Source organism: Dysidea avara, chromosome 8 (genome assembly GCF_963678975.1).
Source record: "Dysidea avara chromosome 8, odDysAvar1.4, whole genome shotgun sequence".
Lineage (NCBI taxonomy): Eukaryota > Metazoa > Porifera > Demospongiae > Dictyoceratida > Dysideidae > Dysidea > Dysidea avara.
The window spans coordinates 13,141,251-13,165,060 of record NC_089279.1 but is presented as its reverse complement, the minus strand read 5'-3'; the positions used below and the strand labels follow the sequence as shown (position 1 = coordinate 13,165,060).

At 35.2% G+C, this 23,810-nt stretch overlaps 3 protein-coding genes across 3 annotated transcripts; all 3 read left to right on the top strand.

The window, feature by feature from the left end:
- The first annotated feature begins 13,846 nt into the window (after positions 1 to 13,846).
- Positions 13,847 to 14,926, top strand: LOC136264496 (uncharacterized). The gene has a single exon (XM_066059250.1). It carries the CDS (start codon positions 13,857 to 13,859, stop codon positions 14,790 to 14,792), a length of 936 nt encoding a protein of 311 aa, XP_065915322.1. The 5' UTR covers positions 13,847 to 13,856; the 3' UTR covers positions 14,793 to 14,926.
- A 4,385-nt stretch (positions 14,927 to 19,311) lies between these two features.
- LOC136264148 (uncharacterized) lies at positions 19,312 to 20,616 on the top strand. The gene is made up of 2 exons (XM_066058858.1): positions 19,312 to 19,344; positions 19,506 to 20,616. The coding sequence occupies exon 2, from the start codon at positions 19,513 to 19,515 to the stop codon at positions 20,614 to 20,616; it is 1,104 nt and encodes a 367-aa protein (XP_065914930.1). The 5' UTR covers positions 19,312 to 19,344; positions 19,506 to 19,512.
- On the top strand, positions 19,940 to 23,285 carry LOC136264147 (uncharacterized). The gene is made up of 2 exons (XM_066058856.1): positions 19,940 to 20,041; positions 20,948 to 23,285. The coding sequence occupies exon 2, from the start codon at positions 20,973 to 20,975 to the stop codon at positions 23,166 to 23,168; it is 2,196 nt and encodes a 731-aa protein (XP_065914928.1). The 5' UTR covers positions 19,940 to 20,041; positions 20,948 to 20,972; the 3' UTR covers positions 23,169 to 23,285.
- Positions 23,286 to 23,810: the final 525 nt, after the last annotated feature.

Sequence of the window (23,810 nt, the reverse complement as noted above, 5' to 3'; positions counted from 1 at the left end):
TTTAAACTCTCAGTAAAACATCAGTGAATGCGGGTTTACTGAAAAACTACTAAAATAACAAACAATTAACTGTTCCATGTACTGGGGATATACCACTGTAGTAAACTAAGATACTTCAAGCAGTGATAGCTGTACTCTACAAGGTAATTTCTTCTAGCTTAACTATCTCTTTCCATAATTGCATGAACTCCCTACAAGGTAACTTCTTCTAGCTGATCTCTCTACAGGGTGAATTGTTTGTAGCTGATCTCTCTACAGGGTGACTTGTTTGTAGCTGATCTCTATACAGGTTACTTGTTTCTAGCTGATCTCTTGAATTCTCTTCAGGGTGACTGCTCTGTTAGGATGACTGTTCTATTAGAGTATCTCGATCTCGCACTTGCTGCACCAAGTTGGATTTCGAGTTATAACTCCGTGGCTTTAAGTATGATTCTTCTACACCCTTTCTAAGATGATTACTCCATCTGTACAACGATTTTCAAAGCATTACCCCAAGCGGTTTATCTGGTAGGCGTGGCATGCGGTCATACTTACTTTGGCGTATTATGGGGGTAACTTGCCTTTGTTAATAAAGGGAAGGTTTTACGTGAATGTTTTCTTTGTTTATAAAGGGAAGATTTTACGCCGATGTCTCCTTTGTGTACTTAATGGAAAGATTTTATGCAGAGTAAGTGACGTAAAACGCAATGCATGCAATTAGGCTCCGGCCTATTATGCCCAAAATTTTACCTATTATGCTTTTGAGCATTGCTCAAAAATTAAGCCTATCATACTCAAAATTATACTTTCAAAATTAATATTATGCTCTAGAACTGACTGTTTTATTAGAGTATATCAACCTTTCCTGACTGCTCTATTGGAGTAAGTGACTGCTCTATTAGAGTATCTCGATCTTATTTCTGCAAAGTGTGAATAACCAACAAAGAAACGGTTTAATAAGTTATATTACGTGTTTTAAAACATGAAATGCACTAATAATACTATTGACAGTGAATATTTGCTTTCTTTCAGGTGTGCGTATTGCGCATTTAATTAAATTTTCAAATATCGTCCCTATTATGCTGGCATTATGCTTGATACTTTTGGTCACCTATTATGCTTTAATAAATTATGCCAGCATAATCGGCCGGTGCCTACATGCAATTGCATAGCATGTGCCTACTAAAGGGAAAATTTTACGCAAACTGTCATTTAACATAATAGACACTTGTGGTAACCATGGTAACACTATGAAATGAATCCTGATGGCAATGCTACAAAACATACCTTCAAAGTTACAAACTTAATTACAAAAGATCATGGTATTGCAATATCTATGCAACACTATATAAAACACTACTTCAGACTTACAATTGTATGATTATTTATAGTCTATCATGTACAACTTTAACAACAAACTTCTTACTAATATAACAGTCTGGGTTTATAAAAGGTATAGAATAATATAGTAAAATCATGGGGAATAAGTTGTGCACTTGTTACCCACCCTTGAAGAAAAAGAATACACATATTTTATATGCTTCTAAGCTGCATGTGTGAAGAGGAGGTTGGTCAAAAGTGTGGCATTTCTCTGAGAGTGAAAACCTCATAATTAATAATTTAAATAAGCCAGTTTGTAGTTTTCCTCTTGAAATTTGAAGAATGAGAAGAGGTTGTCAACTTGTCTAAAGTAACTAGCCCCACTACAGATTACTCACAGTCTACCTCTATGCATATGCTAGACTGCAGCAGCACTGGCAGGGGCTGCATAGAAGAGAGTATATAAAGAATGAAATAAATTTCTAGGAAGGATCCCAGTATTGTATGACTCTTTGATGTATTGTACTTACTATACCTGCACCTTTGGTTTATAAGTCATTTGCAATGCATAATATATTGGTGTAGGGGTGTAGTGACCATACTGAATCCTATCAATGCTGACAGCACTGAGTTGTATGCCTGTCAGAGGCAAATTCCCACAGCCCGTCTTCCTTCAGAAAATTTTCATAGTGTTATACTCATTGTACATATATCTAGGCTCTAATTATTTCAAAGATTTTGTGCAGTTTATGATAGTGAATATATCCAATCCTGTCCCTACCCATGACATAATATTACAAGGGGAACATGGGAAAATAGATGGTTTTCAGTTCCGTCTGCATTAAAATCAAGATGCTGTAATAAAGTAGTCACCACTTTAAGAGTAGTATAATTATAAAACACTATACTTGATCATTCATCTACAAAGAATATCTGACTAGGATCTAGATCATAGTAGAGTTAAGAGAATTGGTATTTTGGTTGTTTAAACTGAAAAGCAGAAGCACCTGTACACCTCGCACCAGCAGTGCCATAGCTTGTACTTTAGACCTTGTAGCTACTACAAATTCTGTTTTCTAGTTCAGTACTGTATATACGTATATGAATTTTCAATAAAACAGCTTTAAGTTGAAGTGCCATCACATTCAATTTCAAAAGCTTATTTCTTCAAAATTTCCTTTGGAGAGATAATTCCAGACCCCACTAGAAATCTTATGTTTGCATTTTGCAAGAGTGAATCACATGCATTGTGTGGTTACTTCTACCAGTATGCTCTTTCTTTTGCAAAAATTCCAGATCCCTCCCTGCTGCCATCATATTACTAGTGTGGATTAGTCCTCCATATGTATATTTTGTAAATTAACTATACTACTATTGTATATATTATTAATTGGTGGAAGGCACAATGAAAACATGGAATTGCTGTAATACCATGGTCTTTAGTCATACAGCTATGAAATGGGCTGTAGTAGCATGCATGAGATCCAATATGGAATGATCATTTTAGTACCGTGATTCATATATACTAAGAATCATATGCAAGGTTTGAATTGAAAGAGCATGCAATTATAACTGGACTAGATCATACCAAAGGGTTGCAGAGAAGGTAAAGCATTCTCTGAAGGATGACGAAAAGTAAGTCACAGATGAAATGTTTGCAAAATTGCCAAACTATATAGCAAAGAAAAAGCAAGACATCCTAGACTCTTTTATGCCCTTCAAGTTACCGCGATTTTTTGCTTCTATTCAGGACTTGGCAGAATTAACAGACAAACAGAAGAAGTAATCGACATCTAAATGGTACGTAACGCCAAACTTGATCCAAGGATAAAATCGGTCCGGCCGGACCAGTTTTGGTCAAAAATCGGTCCGGCCGGACCAGTTTTGGTCAAAAATCGGTCCGGCCGGACCAGTTTTGGTCAAAAATCGGTCCGGCCAGACCAGGTTTGGTCAAAACTAGTCCAGCTGAACCATTCTTGGCATCCAAAACTGGTCCGGCCCAACCAAAATCAATCCAGGTCAAACCAGGGGTTGCTAAACCAGTTTTCAGGTCTGGCATGAGTTTTGCAATGTAGTTCACCAAACTACATGCAGTATATAGGTGGCTATCAGTTTTGTTCACCAAACTGGTCCAAACGAAGCAAGCTTACCTGAGAGCTTATTGCTAGCTACCACTGGATGCATATGAGCTTGGCCTGTGGGTAGGTGTTTAGCCAGATTATAGCTAAGCTCTTTGTTTTCAGATTTGGCATATATATCCAAGGAGAGATGGGTAAATGGAATTATTCAAAATTGGCATGATTATTGCCATAAGGAAAGTGTATTTAAGTATGGATCATAGAAATAAAAAAGGCCTGAAAGAAGGGAGATTGCCTATGCCTGCACATTTAATTCCAACTTCAATCATTATACAGCCGGTCAATGTAGTATATAGCCACAACTGGAGTAGGAATTAAGTGCCCTTTAGTAAATACATAGCTGAGGTTATAAATGGTCTCCCTTTTTAATGGCTTTTATTTCTTTGTTCATATACTTGTAGCCAAGCTGTCATGAAGGAAGGTTATGATGATGTTTTATGGCAGGGGAATATAAATATGTGTGATCCTATTCCACACTATACAGTACTACTGTACTTTAAAATAATTAGTACTGTACAGAACTACAGAGTACTCACCCTGTTTGTTTTATTGCATGATGATTGATCATGGTTTTAAAGTGTGGACTAATAGCCCTCAGAACATTATTCATTCATAATTATGCTTTACTATGTTAGAACATATGATTGTGGGTTTTATCGGTTGGGCTGTATGATCACTTTAGTCAAAGGAACCGCTCAAGCCAGACAATATCTGCTTTGATACCCAACCAATTCAAAGATACATTTGCGATATACTTTTTTTACTTTTATATTGAGCAGCACACAGCAGTATTAGTTTCTTAGTCAAGCTGAGAGTAGTCACAAAATTATGACAAATTGACTGTTTTATGATGAATGGTTACTAAATCGTTTGGGAAATGTATTGACGCATATTCTATGCATGACATGTTGAGCATACCATGGAACAAGATTACATTGTGTTATATAGTCCTAAGTATATTACCAGGAGCTTATGAGCACTGTGTTTGTTTTACATCACGTGCAAATGGAACTCCAGCCGCACAAAGTAGAGATGAGTTCGCCACCAATGAAGAAGAGAAAGACCTCGAGGAAGACTCAGCCAACTTTACCATCGCAATGTGTCACTGATCATGTGAAAGTTTGTATACAGCTTCAAATAAATGGGATTTTACTTTCCTTATATGGAAACTAATCAGCTATTGATTTGGCACCTGGCAGGCAGTGTAAGTTTCATGCTCCTTCGGCTGTTCATAAGCTCTTGATATTTCTTATACATTAGCAACCTTAATGTAGTGCAAAAAAGTAAAAAACGAAAACACATATGCAGCAAACATCTTCATGTGGACCAGGCTAAATCATCTACAAATGCTTTACAAATATGACCTCAAGTGATTGGGACCAAGCCCCACAAACACCATTGGGCTTGACCAGGCAAGATTTACTTGCAAAGAATGGTGATCAAAGAACATTATCATATGCAGCAAAGCAGTAATGTAGTCTTTTATGAATAAGACAAGTTTTTTGCTTTATAGGATATCGCTGCAGCAGATAACTAAAAGCTTCCTATCACACTTCTGTTGATCAGCAGCAGTATTCTAATAATGCTGTACTGAAAAGGAAAGCATGATGAGATAAGTACCAAATGAATGAGTGTTCATTTAAGCCACTAGAATTTCTCCTTAGAAAAAAAGAAGCATGGAAAGAATAAGGAGTACAGCAAGTCAGAATTCAGAAATTGAGATCTGGTACAATGATGGTAACTGGTGCAGAGAACGATTGTCATCATTTAACATTGCAACAGGGATGTAGGTTGCTGAATTTTGATGACAGAAGTGAAATTTCATGCAAACATGTTAAGACTTGTTATAGCTACTAAGCTAAAAAAATAAATTAGTGTAAGGCCTAGGCTGCTCCCCATGGAAATTTTGAAAACTAACATTCTGAGATTGATTTTGGCTGAAATTTGCTGAGTTCAACACTGGAAGTATGAAAGGTAATAGTAGCTATATACTGAGCTATAAAACAGAATTAGTTAGTATAGTTTCCTCAGTAATTTTGAGATTGAATTTGGTAGTGATTTTGAATAAAATTTGTAAATGTAAAATGTGACCCTATTTTGGAAAACCATACATTTGGGCACATGCAAAATTTGTGGGAATTCTCAATTGAAAATTTCAGTGATTTTTTTAAATTAATGTTTTTGCATATTCTGATAAAGCAACTATATATTAAGCCTTCTTGCTGTGAAATTTCACACCCATAGCTTCTTTTATCTAGGAATTATATCAGACCATGTAGTAGTTTCACAATGCGTGGGCAACAATTAACTTACAAATTGGGTGATTTGTTCATTCCCACAACCAAATATTTTCTTGCATTTAGACAATATTACAAGTGATTTAATTGAGAAAAAGTACAAAGAACACATGATTAAACTCTCAAGTATCTCTTATCATTAATTAATTTTAGATTGTAAGAATGGTGATCTTTGTCAACAAAGTGATTTGTCATCAATTTGTCACATATGATCACTAGACAGTTCTATAAACTGATAATGAAAAGTTAGTTTGTAATGTATTAGACAGTAAATTGGCCATATCTTTGGAATGCTTTAATGTATCGTCACAAATTTTTCACACAAGGTAGATAACCACTCAGTGCTTCATTGTAGCTATAAAAAAGAAAATAGGCCAATGTGCCCAAATGTATGGTTTTCCAAAATAGGGTCACAAATTTGTTAATGTTTATGAAAATTCAATGCTGGAAGTGTAAATACTAATAAATTCTATAAGGAAATTTTGAAAATTTACCTTTTGAGAATGATACTGGTGGAATTTTGATTGCCATTCATGAGAAAGATGAATATTCTTTGCAGCATCTACACCTAGAGACTGTAACTCTTTACAAGTGCAGCAACCCAATTTATGATTTACACAAATAAGCCAAGGGTAGGAACATTTTTTATCCAGCCACTTTTTCTGGTTCCAAAAACTAGGTAAATGTGTTAAAATGTCACTGCTAGCTAGTTGGTACTTGCTCTGTATATACACTAGACTCACTACAATCTTCTTCTTCACTGCTTTGCTACTTTTCATATCAACTGATTCATCACTTCCTCGATAGACACATGCAGTAGAAGGGGTAGATGATATATAAATTAGATTGAATACTTGCAAACTAAACCAGCACGTATTCTAATTAATGCACGCCTCACGAAATGGAGCTTTTGAGGATTGTGGGATTAGGAGATCAACTGGCGGGAGAATCACGTTACAACAAGTAAGAATGTGTTGTTACTATTATGCAGTAACTAGTGTTTCATGGATGTTTTTTACTGAGGGATGCTAGCTACACTGCTAACATGGATAGCTAGCTACTAATGCACTTGTCAATTTCATGCCCCACCCCCGGGCGTCCCCACACCCCAAGTGGCATTGCTTCTTGTCCCAACCCCTGGAGCAATTGACAGTTGTCCAATTCACTGACCGATTTTCGGTAGTTGCATTTCTAAACAATAAAATTGCACTCGCTATAATTTTACTAGCTACAGATGTATACCAGATTAATTATTAGTTGCATGCATGAAATATGCACTTAGTCATCCTTGAAGTGTTGTCAAATCCCCTACTAGGAGGTGGGACATAGCTAGTGGGGATTCAATGGCGGATCCAGGATGGGGCAGCCCCAAATGCCCCCCCCCCCCCCCCCCCCCCACCTTCAAGAAATTGCATACAAGATCGAGATACTCTAATAGAGCAGTCAATTACTCTAATAAAGCAGTCACAATGTTCATGAGGCAGTGTAGCTTACCTATGAAGCTATTTTATTTTACATAACAGACGTGATATATAGTTGGTAAGGATAACTAGCTATTATTGTTGTGACCTTTTTTTTTTTTTTTTTTGGTCTTCAACTGGTTTTCAGCAAGTTTTTTTGGTCTTCAACTGTTTTTCAGAAAGGTGCCCCCCCTCTTTCCAAACTCTGGATCCGCCCCTGGGATTTGACAGCCGATTTTGCCCCAGCAGTGGGGAATTTGACACCATTCGTCAAATCTCCTGTATTCCCCCCCCCCCTGAATGAAATTGACAAGTGCAAATTCAGTTGCAAAAAAAATATCTGGGTGCACTTCGTATACCCCATATACCTTTAATTCGACCACTGATTTTGACATCAGAATGCTATCGATATTGCTTGAAAGTGTGCACATTGAAAGGGATGATATCCATTCTAAAGCCCAGTTCACTTAGCCACCGAGTAGCTCTAGGCTATACAAGTGAATGCTCTTAATCTATAAAGACTATATGTGACCGGATTTGCGAAAAGGTACCTTTTCCACACATTTTACATACTAGCAAACAAAATGATGTAACACTCGACTCCTTACACTGATTAACTTGTTCTTGGTTTCAAAATACAGCCAGATACTGTAGCGTTAAGCATGGAAAGTTTCAGACAATTATATGAAATGATCAAAACGTTATGAAGCTTCAAAGTTCAAAAAATGGGTCACATTTTGTGTGTGGAAAAGGTACCTTTTCGCAAATCCGGTCACATATAGTAGTTATGTATTCATGTAAGAATCATTATCTGCATATTATTGAAGTGCTGGGGTCTTAGAATGGTTTGACATTCTTAATTGTAGTACTGATTTCTATTTGTTTGCAATCTCTAGCTGTTTCAATAAATTTTTATTGCAGCTGAAACTATCATTTCTTTTCAGCATTTGACTGCTCTCTAGAGTTATTGATTGAGTATTTACAAATGCTAGGTACTAAATTATTGCAATTGTGACATGTTTAATATCAATGTTTTTAAGTAACAGCAATGATACACAAAGTGCTGATATTAGTGTTCCTGACAAGTGACCTGTATCAAATTGCAACATCAACCCACTACTACAGCATTTATGGCATCATTTCATTTAAAAATAAATTACTGTGAGGCTTTGAGCTGGGTCATGTGATCTCAATGAGTACTCAAGTAGATTTTTCACTGTTCATGTCAATTATAATTTGCATAAAATTTTCCCTTTAGTAGGCACATACTATGCAATTGCATGCATTGGGTTTTACGTCACTTACTCTGCGTAAAATCTTTCCATTAAGTACACAAAGGAGACATTGGCGTAAAATCTTCCCTTTATAAACAAAGAAAACATCCACATAAAATCTTTCCTTTATTAACAAAGGCAAGTTACCCCCATAATACGTCAAAGTGTGCAGAACCACCCTGTAGGCGTGACAACATATTGGTGTTATTGTTTGTGAATAATCGCTAATAACTCTTTGCCTGTGTATCGTATTCCAGCCAAATTTGGCACCGCGATGTGCCTTTGTTCCCCCCTTCTGTGTGCCAAATTTCAAGGCAATTGGATATGGTGTTCGCATTTTATAGCAGTTTTTGTAAGTGTGCGACAAGAGGAAGAAAAATAAGAAGAAAAAACCGAAGAAACCCTAAGCCAATTTTTGAAGTCACATATCTCAGGAACGCTTGAAGTGATTTCGTTCAAATTTGGAATGTGGAGTGCTGACGTTGGAGGTCATGTCCACAGCAAAACTCGTCTTGTTTCATCAAGGCAGCACAGAGCTACGGAGGTGCGAAAATTGCGTTTTCTTTCTTCCTGTCAACATACTCACGGGTGTCGCGCGCCGGCTTCTTGGGCCGTACGACACACTACTGTGTGTCTTGATCTTCATAGGTAACAATCTTACAATGATAATAGCCAACATTCTATTCCTCTTATAGCCCAATACTTTTGAAACAAATGAATCTTGTTATCTGTATAGGTTCTGATTTCAAACCACAAATTTCCACAGCTAAGTGGGTCAACTTCATATCACCCACAATAGTATATGATACTCCATTACTTCCTATATTTATGTATATTGATACTAATTATGGTGAGGTGACAGAAACTATGAGCATGTAGGCACCTTTCAAATTAAATACAGAATAGTATGACTCTCATTCATACTAAATGTATTCCTCCTTAATTATGATCATCCTATTAGTACTAGTAATAGCATGGGTAGCAGTGAAATTTGGGATAAATACCACAAGTGTGACCAGATTTTACAGAACCAATCCAAATCGCACATCAGGCAAAATCAAACTAACACCACCAGTGGATAGCTACACTATCGTACTACAAGTTTTGACCCTCAGCACTACTCAAACTACACGAGGCTGGTTTTTACACACGTCTTTTCTGGGTGGTGTGGAGTGCTCAAATGGCGGTTTCAGGCCTTGTGAAGAACCTGGCTTGGCAAGAGTCAGTGGTTTACTGGTGGACAGCCTTATAATGTTGGCCAGACGTGTTCTCTGTTGATTTTGCTACATATCAGCCACTAAGGAGCCAGCACAGCCCTGTAATCTCGTGTCTGGACTCCAATTGTGGTCTGCCTCCATTTTGAGGTCTAACTTTTGCCCTCCCCGCCACCCCCCAGCCTCCACCCCTTTGTGAGCACTCGTGATACTACTTCACTCGTCCAACTGCTCAGATTTTCTATCTTATTTGGCGGGAAACTGTACAAGCAGCTACAAGTACTGGAAGTGGCTTGAAAGGTAACAGATTGATGCATCTTTTGTGTAAATTTCATACGCGTGCTTGCTATCCTTGAAGAGTTATGCTGGCTTCAATTCTTTAAAACCGTTTATCTCGGAACTTCTAATGTGCGATTTGGATCATTTTTCCAAAATCCAGTTACAAGTGTTGTATTAGAAATGGGGATAGATTTCACGAGGTGAAGCCGAGTGAAATTTACCATTTCCAATACAACAAGAGCGAAATTTATCCCAAATTTCACTGCTATACCCATGCTATTCCCAGTTAATACCATACTCGCTGCATATACACTGCATATATGCATGCTGTGCATTAGCGTTGCTATGTACCCAATTTGTCACTATGTACTAAACATGTGTCAACATTATTGGCGCTACATTGTTAACATAAATTCTAGCCAATGAAATTGCAATTACAATTTTTTCACTGCTACCAGTGAAATATGGGATAAATTTCACTGCTACTATTGAGACTTTTGTATAGGCAGTGAAACAGGTATAGTATTAAAAGTATGAACTACATAAGTGAATTAAGGGATTGCATGAGTCATACCATATAATTATAGCATTGACAATATTCATAACCTTGAAACCCACAATCAAATATATAATGTAGAATTGCAAAATACCAGACAAAATGACCACCATAAAGGCAAGGAGAAGTCACAGAATTTCGTATATTAGGTAGAGTATATAGTATTTACCTATACAGTTTTGCTTAGGATTGTACACACTTTCAGCTTCATTGGTTGAATACAACTGTTAAATTCTGTACACAACCAGTACAATACAATATACAGAACACAGAAAGTATGTATGCATTCATAGTAAACACTGTGTAAACAATATACACCCATGTGTGTACACACATATAGTTTGTGGCTGCAACTCTGTGTGACACACTGATGAGGAGCACCAACAAATTAAACCATTACTCGATTATGCAAGAAATACAGGTATGCAAATGCAAGTATACAAAGTGTTTGCAATGATTTGCAGTAAATTTTTTCTTCTTAAGCCTGAGAAGTGTATATCTTTACAAAATGTAGTTCTCTTTGTGTGTATTAATGTAGTAATATTAACAAATGCATGTTCATTCCCTCTACATGTGTAGTAGTAATTGTATGGACACCTTTGACATGTACAAATTACTGTCAATATCACTGTTGATACACATTACAACTGGTAGTGTCTACAATGTTACACCTGATGATCACTACACTCTTAACACTACATGTCATCATTGTCATAACCTACAACACTACCTGCTCAATACCACCAAATATTTCACCTCTAACACTCAAATACTCTTCCTACCAGGGCTGCATCACCTTCACACTGATCTCATCATACAAAATATTCACAACATTTCACTCATTGGTAGTACAACTAATGGTACAACACCAGACACAGTCATCCAGTGTAATTCATCAGATGGTATTGTCATGACCTCAGCTGGTATTGTACTGACTAAGAACTCTAATATAACTCTGAGGAATATGGTGATTAACAACTGTACAATCCGTGAAAAACATAATGCATGGAGGAGATCTGATGAATACCCATCCCTTCTCCTAAAGGATTGTTATGATGTCCACATACGCAATGTAGTGATTAACTCAACTCTGGAGAATACAATAGGTCTATTAGCTAATAATGCTTTAGGTGAGTTATCCCTTGTCATAATAAAAAGCATAAGCATTAGAATTTTCTATGATGATGAAGTGTACACAAACTGGAGTGTAACAATGATGCACCCAAGTCACAAACTAAGTATCTTCCAGTTTGAGTTAATTCCCAATGTACTTGATGAAGAGCGTATCATAAATAAGTGTACAAACAAACTTTTTAGTAGTATTGATTTTATTGCCTCATTTTTTCCAAGCAAAAACTATGATAATCCATTTCAGAAGTGTTTGACACATGATGATCCAGAAGATGTTTCATATGGATTATCATTGGATTTGTATCAGAGTTCTTATAATGTATTGATAAGTTTTAGGAACATGACATTTCAACAATTTCATGGTTATCAAATGCTGTCGATAAGAATTAATTTTTATAATAGCAGTATCAAAAATGATATAATTGTTGTGGGTTGCCATTTCAAAGGTAACACAGCTAACCTACAAGGGTTTTCATTGATTAATGTAGAGACATGGGCATACAGCTCTAAATTGACTCAGTGCTGTGGAAAAACAAAAATTATTATCCAGAATCGTTCCTTCATTGACAATAGGTATAATAGTGCTTTAGTTAACATCACAAATCGAGACAGTATTGGAAAATATGCTAAAACATTAAACTTACTTCTTGATGTGCATATTCGTGAATGTTTGTTTCAAACAGAGGCAAGATATTTTCTTATTTTTCACTCATACAACTTTCAGCAAAAGTTGCTGATAGAAAAAAAACACAATTTATATCATCATCGTACATGCACAGAGCACTGGATATGATTAACGTTCAACTGATTTTTAAGGGACCAATTCTCTTTCACAAAATAAACACAAAAGACAGTTTAATTAGCATGACTGGTGGTAACCTCATGATTCATAAACATTTAAATATTTTTAGAATTACAGGTAAGAATCTGATTAGCATGGAGGAATTTAGCAGCATCAATATAATGGAAAGTGCAGTCATCAGTATCACATGTTTGAGTAATGAGTCTAATAGTGAAATGTTTACTACACACAGTTACCATGGGGAAAAGCTTGTACATCCACTCTACTTACCTTGTTACTTTCAATTCTATGGTAACCATACAGGAAGTGGTAAAAACAATCAAATGATTATAATTAAAACTGATACCTATCAAAATGCAAATTATTTTAATTCTGATATGAGAAATATTAACTGCAAATGGCATATCAACTTCTTATACTATGGCTCAAATCCTCTTGAAGTGTATTCACAACATTTTAAGCTATTAACTGAAAGTAGGACTATTCCACTATTTGATACTGGTTTACTCTGCATATGTCTCAATGGAACGTGCCCTAATTGCTACACAAATACATTACAGTCAATATACCCTGGTCAGACTTTGAAAATAAAACTGTCTTTAAATGCAAGAATTGTCAAGGAAAAGCACATCACGATATCTGTGAAAGCTTATGATAAGGAAACACCACACTCAATATGTAAAGTATTATCAACACTAGAAGCAGATCAAGATATACATGAAACATGTACAGAAGTTAGTTATAGTATTCTATCAGAAAATCAGCAACATTGTAAACTAATTCTCTACAATGTCAACTATACATATCCAACAGTATATTTTATCCAACTTCTGAGTTGTCCACCTGGATTTGCATATTATAACCAACAATGTGCTTGTGATCCTAAACTATCATCAGGTATTATATCAATGACAGAATGTGATATCAATAACCAGACAATATCACGTCCAGGAAATAGCTGGTTAGCTGTTGCAGTATGGAACAATTCCTACACTTATAAAGTTTCTGCAAATTGTCCTTTACACTATTGTCTACCTTACTCAACACACCTTAACTTCTCTATTCCTAATTCACAGTGTCAGTTTAAGAGAGCTGGTATATTGTGTGGACATTGTCAACAAGGTCTCAGTACCATATTTGGTTCATCCAACTGTCAAAAATGTTTAAATATCTACCTGTTTCTAATTATACCCATTGCAATTGCTGGTATAGTATTGGTCCTATTACTGTTTATTCTCATCCTCACAGTAACTGATGGAACTATCAATGCATTTATATTATATGTTAACACCATCAGTATTAACACTCCAGTGTTCTTTCTTCAATTAGGTAATTTCATGCCAGCTTACACCTTCATTTCACTAGCTAATCTTGATTTGGGTATTCAAACATGTTTCTACAATGGTATGGATGACTATGCTAAGATGTGGTTACAATTAGCATTTCCTTTTTACCTCATCTTCATTGCTACATCACTCATCATAACAAGTCGTTACTCCACTACAATACAAAGGCTCACTGCATGTAGGGCACTACCAGTACTTGCTACACTCTTCCTATTGTCCTATACTAAAATACTTCTTATAGTATCTAGTGTCTTGTTCTTTTATTCCAAACTCTTTCACCTACCTGGTGACCACACCGAACTAGTGTGGTCAGTTGATGCTAATGTACCTCTGTTTGGTGTTAAATTCATCACATTGTTCGTAGCATGCTTCATCATCTTCCTGATACTAGTACCATTTAATATCATCCTTCTATTTACAAGATGGTTATCAAGGTTCACACTAATTAATAAATTTAAGCCACTAATAGATGCTTATCAAGGACCCTACAAAGACAAGATGTATTACTGGGTTGGATTACAACTAGTCCTACGAGTTGTATTATTTGCAGTGTCATCATTGTATAGGAACATCAACCTCATCATTGGTATTGTACTATTCACCTTAGTGATAGGACTACATGGTACTACTTTAAGACCTTTCAAAAACGAGGTCAAAAATTATCAAGAGAAGATCTTTATTATGAATATCCTTATACTGTTTGCATTAGCACTGTACAATCATGACACTACAAACATGACTGCTGTCAATGTAATGATTGGGTTGGCTATGGGTCACTTCATTTTGATTGTCATATATCACATAATCACGTATACATTGAGTGGAGTAACCAGAAACAAATTACAATTACACATCAATACATTAGTTGGATGGATCATTAGACTGTTAAATAAAAATCCAGTTCACCAGTCCAGATTAGATAGTCATGTAATGAATAAAATCCCAACAGCAGTTAATTATCATGAATATCGTGAACCCTTGGTAGTTCAAAATTAGAAACCTCATTCACATGCTGTAGTATGTATGTAATTACATGCAATCATACATATAATTATGTAGTTAAAATTAATGTGTTGAGTACGCTTATGGATATACATACATACACACATACATACTCATATAAATCATGTTTTGACTGTTTAATTTGATTAATATTAAGTTCATACCTGAATTAATCACGTTTGTAAACTTATATACATAAGTTGTACACAATGTCATGGTATTTGTCAACATTATTAAATGGCTATAAGTTTAATTATATGAGTTTGAATTCAACTAGTGCATCCTTCCATGCATACATAATACAGTACATGACTAGCTGGATATTTGTAATAGCTTTTCTTTTAGTTGCCTGTGATGAGGAAATATGTACCTAGTGTCATTTGCTTGTTGATTTATTGTTGATGATAAACAATCACTACTTGCACCTGCAATTTGTGCATGAATATCACAGTCTAGGACAAAAGTGCTAAAAACACTTTGTACCTTGCAAGCTTGCTCATGTGCAATGGTTTGCATGTAAGATTGTGCATGTGAAGGTTGTTCATACAAAGAATACAAAACCATGCAGCAATATCCATCAACTTACCCTAGGCAAACTTTCATAAAAGATTGCAATACTCTAATAGAACAGTTATATATCCTAACAGAACAGTCACTGAGCATTTACAACACTAATCCTCCAAGTGTATAGTATAAAAATTTACTAAATGGCTATGTGCCCATGGTATACGGTGCCAGTAAATGCACGGTAAATGCACGGTAAATGCACGGTAAATGCACGGTAAATGCATGTGTCCATGTATATGTATGTAGATACACAAATCTACATATTGATCATGAATACTTTGAGGCAGATACACACAACACTTTGATACACAACACTTTGGTGTATATGATTTCATATTTTAGCTTGCATAAACATGTTATGCTGACACTGCATTTTGATTGCCAACATTGCACATTCGGTGTTTAACACCTTACTGGACAATGTGGTAGTAATAACTACTAGTAAAGTCTTTGAAGTATGGCTTCACTGAGATATAATTAAGAAGTACTAGAGTTCGAACCAGGGACCTCCATACCTAACACCTACATTCATAACCACTGAACCACTGCTACCTTGGCTGATCATCTCACTTAATTTCTGCTTTATAAATGAAACTTATAGTTGAAATCTGCTTATAATCAAACGTTTGTAATTTCATAGATCTACCAATAGAAGTACTAGATTGTTCTAGAACATTCTATGTATGTTCTATTAGAAGTCCTCAAAATAAATTTGCACTCTATTAGAGTATTATAATAATATTGAATTAAATCATGCAATGAAATACATTTATAAGTCTGTCTTTAATAATTATCACTGCATTTGCATAGAAAGAAGAAATCTGAGTAAAATCAAACCTCTAAATCAGCCATAGGCTGGTTTTGGGGCCTTATAAAGTATAAAAAAAAGTGAAACCCACACAAAACAGCCAAGTTGTGAAAAATAGTGCAGCCTTAAAAAGCCTGGGTGAAAAAAAGTTGTGAAATCAAAGATGACAGCCAAGAAATGGCTGCAATGATGTTAATGCTAATAATGGTTGTGTGCATTGTTAAAATTTATTAGCATTAACATCATTGCAGCCATTTTTTTTCTTGGCCGCCACCTTTGATTTCACAACTTTTTCACCCAGGATTTTTAAGGCCACACCATTTTTTCACAGCTTGGCTGTTTTTGTGCGTTATAATTAATAAGTATTACAAACTTCTGTGACAGATCAGGATTTCACAAGGGGTGCTAACCATATTATAGTGGGTAAATAAGAAAAGTGGTAAATGGTTGATTAGTGTGTCTAGCTAGTACAGTGTGTGAAGTACACTCCACATGAGAAGCTTGCTCGTATGCTCTATCATAAAGGTAGAAATTTTGTAAAAGTTATTTGAGACTGTACTTAGAAAAAAATTTGACTGAATTTTAATGAATAAAAAGTGTACTGTGCATCACTTCATGTTGAATGAACATCAGTTTCAGGTTATACGTAGCAGTATAAATAGTAAATAAATAATTAAAGTTGAATTTTAGGGGTCTGATAATGCAGCCCCCATGCAGGATCTAAACTTGAACAGTTTGAGTTTAAATTGACTTTAAAGACATTAGAAATGCAACCACTGCTAGGTGCTAGCATGCCAATATAATTATAACTGTTATTTCAAAGACAGAAAAGTGTTCAGTTTTAATTTCACCAGAAGGCACTGCTTCCTTTTAGATAGTGTTTATTGGATTTCTCCTTTGGGGAGAATCAAGAAGTTGGGGGTGTCCAGGTGAAAGTCTATAATATTACATGTATAGTTGCATAGTTGCCAAACTGGTTAGTTATTTTTAAGGCTGTGTCATCAGTGTTGATTGCAGATCCTATGATTGGTAGAGCTTGATGCACAAGTGTAGTAGTGATGATATAATGATATAATATCTAGCCTTGATCACACTTACAATATAATGTTTTACCACAGTCAGCTACAAAAAAAGCATTTCTATATACCCAAGTGTTAAGTCTGTAGTTAAAAGTAACACCATGCTTTCTATACTATAATATATTTAATCAAAAGACAACATTTTGCTCTTATGTATGAAGCTCACCTTGCATGACTTTATTGTCCTAGCTATCTATATTGTATACTTATCAGACCATAAATTCAAATTCATGTAACTAGTTAAGAGAATATTGAAGACAGGTAACAAACATTACAGGGGCGGAGAATAGTACAGGTGGGGGAGTCATATGGGGTGGCTGTAAATTACAAAGTGGTTTAAAATCATTAACTGTACCTTATAGTATGTGAAGCACACTAGCATGTCAATACTTTAGGGGCTGGGGGCAGGAAAAGTTTGAGATTTGAATGCTCTGAGATTGAATCTGAGAGCATTTTCAGTGGTACATGTGTTCTTGTATTGGTTACTCCTCACAATGGCTATCATTAAGATACTGCACAATTTAATAGATACATCAGTAAATGAGGGCATTTCAGATAGACTCATGCTCTTGATGTATAGATATATGTGTTAATGGAGACAGATTGAATTAATTATCATTTTGTACAATCCTGTATTTTGACAAAATCGATAATAAAATAAATAAATAAATTGCATAGTAGGACCAATTGATTTCACTGAATTTTCTATTAGAGTAGTAAGGTGACTTTTCTTTTTGAGTATCTTGATCCCAGCACTGATTCATGCAATATTCCATACCTTGCATAACCTTTAGCACAAATCCCAGTAAATCTAAGTTTGCTAATGACTACGGTTGCCTTACTTTAGCAACTGGGCATTGGAAAAAGTGAAGGGCAACTTTTCAAAGTGAAGAAGAGCAGTTGCCCCCTCTTCCCCCCTCCCCTTAATTCTCCACTAGCAGAGTGTACAATACTAGACATACAAAATGTATGTAACTATATATACAGGGTGTACTATATAATCATTTTTCAGTTACAGATTTCTGACTCCCTACCCGTGCTTCACAGGCTTATTGTTAGCCTCCTTGCATAAAGTATTGTTATTGAATCAAAATAGCTACAAGAAACAAATCTGTTAAATACTTGGGAATAGTGGATCATGAGTGATAGATGAACACTTAACCTGGAACGAAGTAATGAACACATCAGTGATATTTGTAGCAAAGCCATCAAAGCAAAACCCTTTTTACAATGTAATCTCTTCTGGTGTCCGATATACATCAGTGAAATCCAATTGTTATACATCCTTAGTATACGACCTATATTAGAATACACCAATGTGGTAGTTACCCACACCTTCTGTACCAAATACAACAAAAAAGGTTTAATGTAGTGCTGCATGCCCATTTTGTCACAAACAATTTCTCTTATTGCAGTAGTGTGACATGACTACCATGCTTGAACACTTAAACTGGCCATCACTTGAACACCAGAGAAGCTGGTCATGTTTTACAAAATCTTGTTGACATCACAATTACCCTAACACCTCTTACATAATCTACCTATGAGCCAGCACTTCACTATTCCATTTGCCAGAACTGACACATATTTAAATTTTTCCTCTCTTATACCATCAAATTGTGGAATTATCTACTTGATTCTCTAGCCATAGTGGATGATATTAATCAAAGATGCATTTATCCTTGTACCTCTTCCCTTAACTGATTTATGTATAATTATCTGTGTTATTATTAGGGATGAAATGAATATCAAATTTAAGATCAGAATATTTTTCAAATAACAAACAAATTATCAAACTATTCTTTAACAATTTTCTGTATAACTAGGTGCTCAAAAGGGTCAGATAGTCCAGTTATGTAGCCACACTTTCAGCTTCATTGATTGAATACAACTGCATGTTAAATTCTGTACACAACCAGTACAATACAATATACAGAACACAGAAAGTATGTATGCATTCATAGTAAACACTGTGTAAACAATATACACTTATGTGTGTACACATATATAGTTTGTGGCTGCAACTCTGTGTGATACACTGATGAGGAGCACCAACAAATCAAACCATTACTCGATTATGCAAGAAATACAGGTATGCAAATGCAAGTATACAAAGTGTTTACAATGATTTGCAGTAAATATTTTCTTCTTAAGCCTGAGAGGTGTATATCCTTACAAAATGTAATTCTCTTTGTGTGTATTAATGTAATAATATTAACAAATGCATGTTCATTCCCTCTACATGTGTAGTAGTAGTTGTATGGACACCTTTGACATGTACAAATTACTGTCAATATCACTGTTGATACACATTACAACTGGTAGTGTCTACAATGTTACACCTGATGATCACTACACTCTTAACACTACATGTCATCATTGTCATAACCTACAACACTACCTGCTCAATGCCACCAAATACTTCACCTCTAACACTCAAATACTCTTCCTACCAGGACTACATCACCTTCACACTGATCTCATCATACAAAATGTTCACAACATTTCACTTACTGGTAGTACAACTAATGGTACAACACCAGACACAGTCATCCAGTGTAAATCATCAGATGTCTCAGCTGGTATTGTAATGACTAAAACCTCTAATATAACCGTGAGGAATATGGTGATCAACAACTGTACAATCCGTGAAAAACATAATTCGTGGAGGAAATCTGATGAATACCCATCCCTTTACCTAAAGGATTGTTGTGATGTCCACATATGCAATGTAGTGATCAACTCAACTCTGGAGAATACAATAGGTCTATCAGCTAATAATGTTTTAGGTGAGTTATCCCTTGTCATGATAAAAAGCATAAGCATTAGAATTTTCTATGATGATGAAGTGTACACAAACTGGAGTGTAACAATGATGCACTCAATTCACAAACTAAGTATCTTCCAGTTTGAGTTAATTCCCAATGTACTTGATAGAGAGCGTATTTTAAATAAATGTAAATACAAATATTATCATAGTGTTGACATTGGTTATCTACTAGCACATAAGTGGGCAATATATTATTATGATGATCCATATGTGGAGTGTTTGATATATGATGATCCAGAAGATGTTTCATATGGATTAACATTGAGGTTGTATCAGAGTTCTTATAACGTATTAGTAAGTTTTAGAAACATGACATTTCAACAATTCCGTGGTTATCAAATGCTGTCGATAAGAATTAATTTGTATAATTGCAGCATCAAAAATATAATTGTTGTGGGTTGCCATTTCAAAGGTAACACAGCTAACCTACAAGGGTTTTCATTGATTAATGTAGAGACATGGGCACACAGCTCTAAATTGACTCAGTGGTGTGAAAAAACAAAAAATTATTATCCAGAATTGTTCCTTCATTGACAATTGGTATAATAGTGCTTTAGTTAACATCACACATCGAGACAGTACTGGAAAATATGCTAAAACATTAAATTTACTTCTTGAGGTGCATATTCGTGAATGCTTGTTTCAAACAGAGGCATCTTATTTTTCACTCATACAACTTTCAGCAAAAGTTGCTTATAGAAAAATCACAATTTCTGTCATCATACATGCACGGAGCACTGGATATGATTAATGTACAACTGATTTTTGAGGGACCAATTCTCTTTCACAAAATAAACATAGAATATAGTTTAATTAGCATGACTGGTGGTAACCTCATGATTTATAAACATTTAAATATTTTTAGAATTACAGGTACGAATCTGATTAGCATGGAGGAATTTAGCAGCATCAATATAATGGAAAATGCAGTCATCAGTATTACATGTTTGAGTAATGAATCAAAGAGTGAAATGTTCACTACACACAGTTACCATGGGGAAAAACTTGCATATCCACTCTACTTGCCTTGTTACTTTCAATTCTATGGCAACCATACAGGAAGTGGTCAAATAATTATAATTAAAACTGATGCTTATCACAAAGCAAAATTTTTTAATTCTGATATGAGAAATGTTAACTGTAAATGGCATATCAACTCCTCATCCTATGGCTCAAATCCTCTTGAAGTGTATTCACAACATTTTAAGCTATTCACTGAAAATAGGACTATCCCACTATTTGATACTGGTTTACTCTGCATATGTCTTAATGGAATGTACCCTAATTGCTACACAAACACATTACAGTCAATATACCCTGGTCAGACTTTGAAAATAAAACTTTCTTTAAATGCAAGAATTGCCAAGGAAAAGCACATCACAATATCTGTGAAAGCTAATGATAAACAAACACCACACTCAACATGTAAAGTGTTGTCAACACTAGAAGCAGATAAAGATGTACATGAAACATGTACAGAAGTTTCTTACACAATTCTATCAGAAAATCAGCAACATTGTAAACTAATTCTCTACAATGTCAACTATACATACCCAACAGTATATTTTATTCAACTATTAAACTGTCCACCAGGATTTGCATATTATAACCAACAATGTGCTTGTGATCCTAAACTATCATCAGGTATTATATCAATGACAGAATGTGATATCAATAACCAGACAATATCACGTCCAGGAAATAGCTGGTTAGCTGTTGCAGTATGGAACAATTCCTACACTTATAAAGTTTCTGCACATTGTCCTTTACACTATTGTCTACCTTACTCAACACACCTTAACTTCTCTATTCCTAATTCACAGTGTCAGTTTAAGAGAGCTGGTATATTGTGTGGACATTGTCAACAAGGTCTCAGTACCATATTTGGTTCATTCAACTGTCAAAAATGTTTAAATATCTACCTTGTTCTAATTGTACCCATTGCAATTGCTGGTATAGTATTGGTCCTATTACTGTTTATTCTCAACCTTACAGTAACTGATGGAACTATCAATGCACTTATATTATATGTTAACATCATCAGTATTAACACTCCAGTGTTCTTTCCTCAATTAGGTAATTTCATGCCAGCCTACACCTTCATTTCACTAGCTAATCTTGATTTGGGTATTCAAACATGTTTCTACAATGGTATGGATGACTATGCTAAGATGTGGTTACAATTAGCATTTCCTTTTTACCTCATCTTCATTGCTACATCACTCATCATAACAAGTCGTTACTCCACTACAATACAAAGGCTCACTGCACGTAGGGCACTACCAGTACTTGCTACACTCTTCCTATTGTCCTATACTAAAATACTTCTTATAGTATCTGGTGTCTTGTTCTTTTATTCTGAAATCATTCACCTACCTGGTAACCACACAGAACTTGTGTGGTCAGTTGATGCTAATGTACCTTTGTTTGGTGTTAAATTCACTACATTGTTCGTAGCATGCTTCATCATCTTTCTGATACTACTACTGTTTAATGTAATCCTTCTATTTACAAGATGGTTATCAAGATTCACACTGATTAATAAATTCAAACCACTAATAGATGCTTATCAAGGACCCTACAAAGACAGAATGTATTATTGGGTTGGATTACAACTAGTCCTACGAGTTGTATTATTTGTAGTATCATCATTAGATAGGGACAACAACCTCATCATTGGTATTGTACTATTAACCTTAGTGATAGGACTACATGGTATATTAAGACCTTTCAAAAATGAGATCAAAAATTATCAAGAGAAGATATTTTTTATGAATATTCTTATACTGTTTGCATTAGCACTGTACAATCATGACACTACAAACATGACTACTGTCAATGTAATGATTGGGTTGGCTATGGGTCACTTCACCTTGATTGTCATATATCACATAATCACATATGCATTGAGTGGAGTAACCAGAAATAAATTACAGCTACACATCAGTACATTAGTTGAATGGACCACTAGAATTTTAAATAAACATCCAGTTCAGCAGTTCAGATTAGATAGTCATGTAAAGAATAAAATCCCAGTTGCAGTTAATTATCATGAATATCGTGAACCCTTGGTAGTTCAAGATTAGAAACTTCATTCACATGTTGCAGCATGTATGTAATAATACATGCAATCATATGTATATGTAGTTAAATGTGTTGAGTTCACTTACATATATACATATGTACATGCACACATACTAGCAAGCATAGCTTATTAAATAAATCATGTTTTGACTATATAATTCGATTAATATTAAGTTCACACTTCATGTTTGTACACTTACATACATGAGTTGTACACAATGTCATCAACACAGGGGTGGTGAAGCAGGCGAAAGTGTGAGGGGATCAGGCCAGCTGTAAGGTGAAGACCAAAAAAAAAGAAAAAGATCATTGCCTGCTGACAATAGCTGTCCTCCACTAATTATATCTCCTTATATATCTCCTTATATATCTCCTTCTCCACTATTATATCTCCTTAGTATCTCCTTAGGCAGATACACACAACACTTTGATACACAACACTTTGGTGTATATGATTTCATATTTTAGCTTGCATAAACATGTTATGCTGGCACTGCATTTGATTGCCAACATTGCATAATAATTATTCAGTGTTTAACACCTTACTGGACAATATGGTAGTAATAACTACTAGTAAAGTCTTTGAAGTATGGCTTCACTGAGATATAATTAAGAAGTACTAGAGTTCGAACCAGGGACCTCCA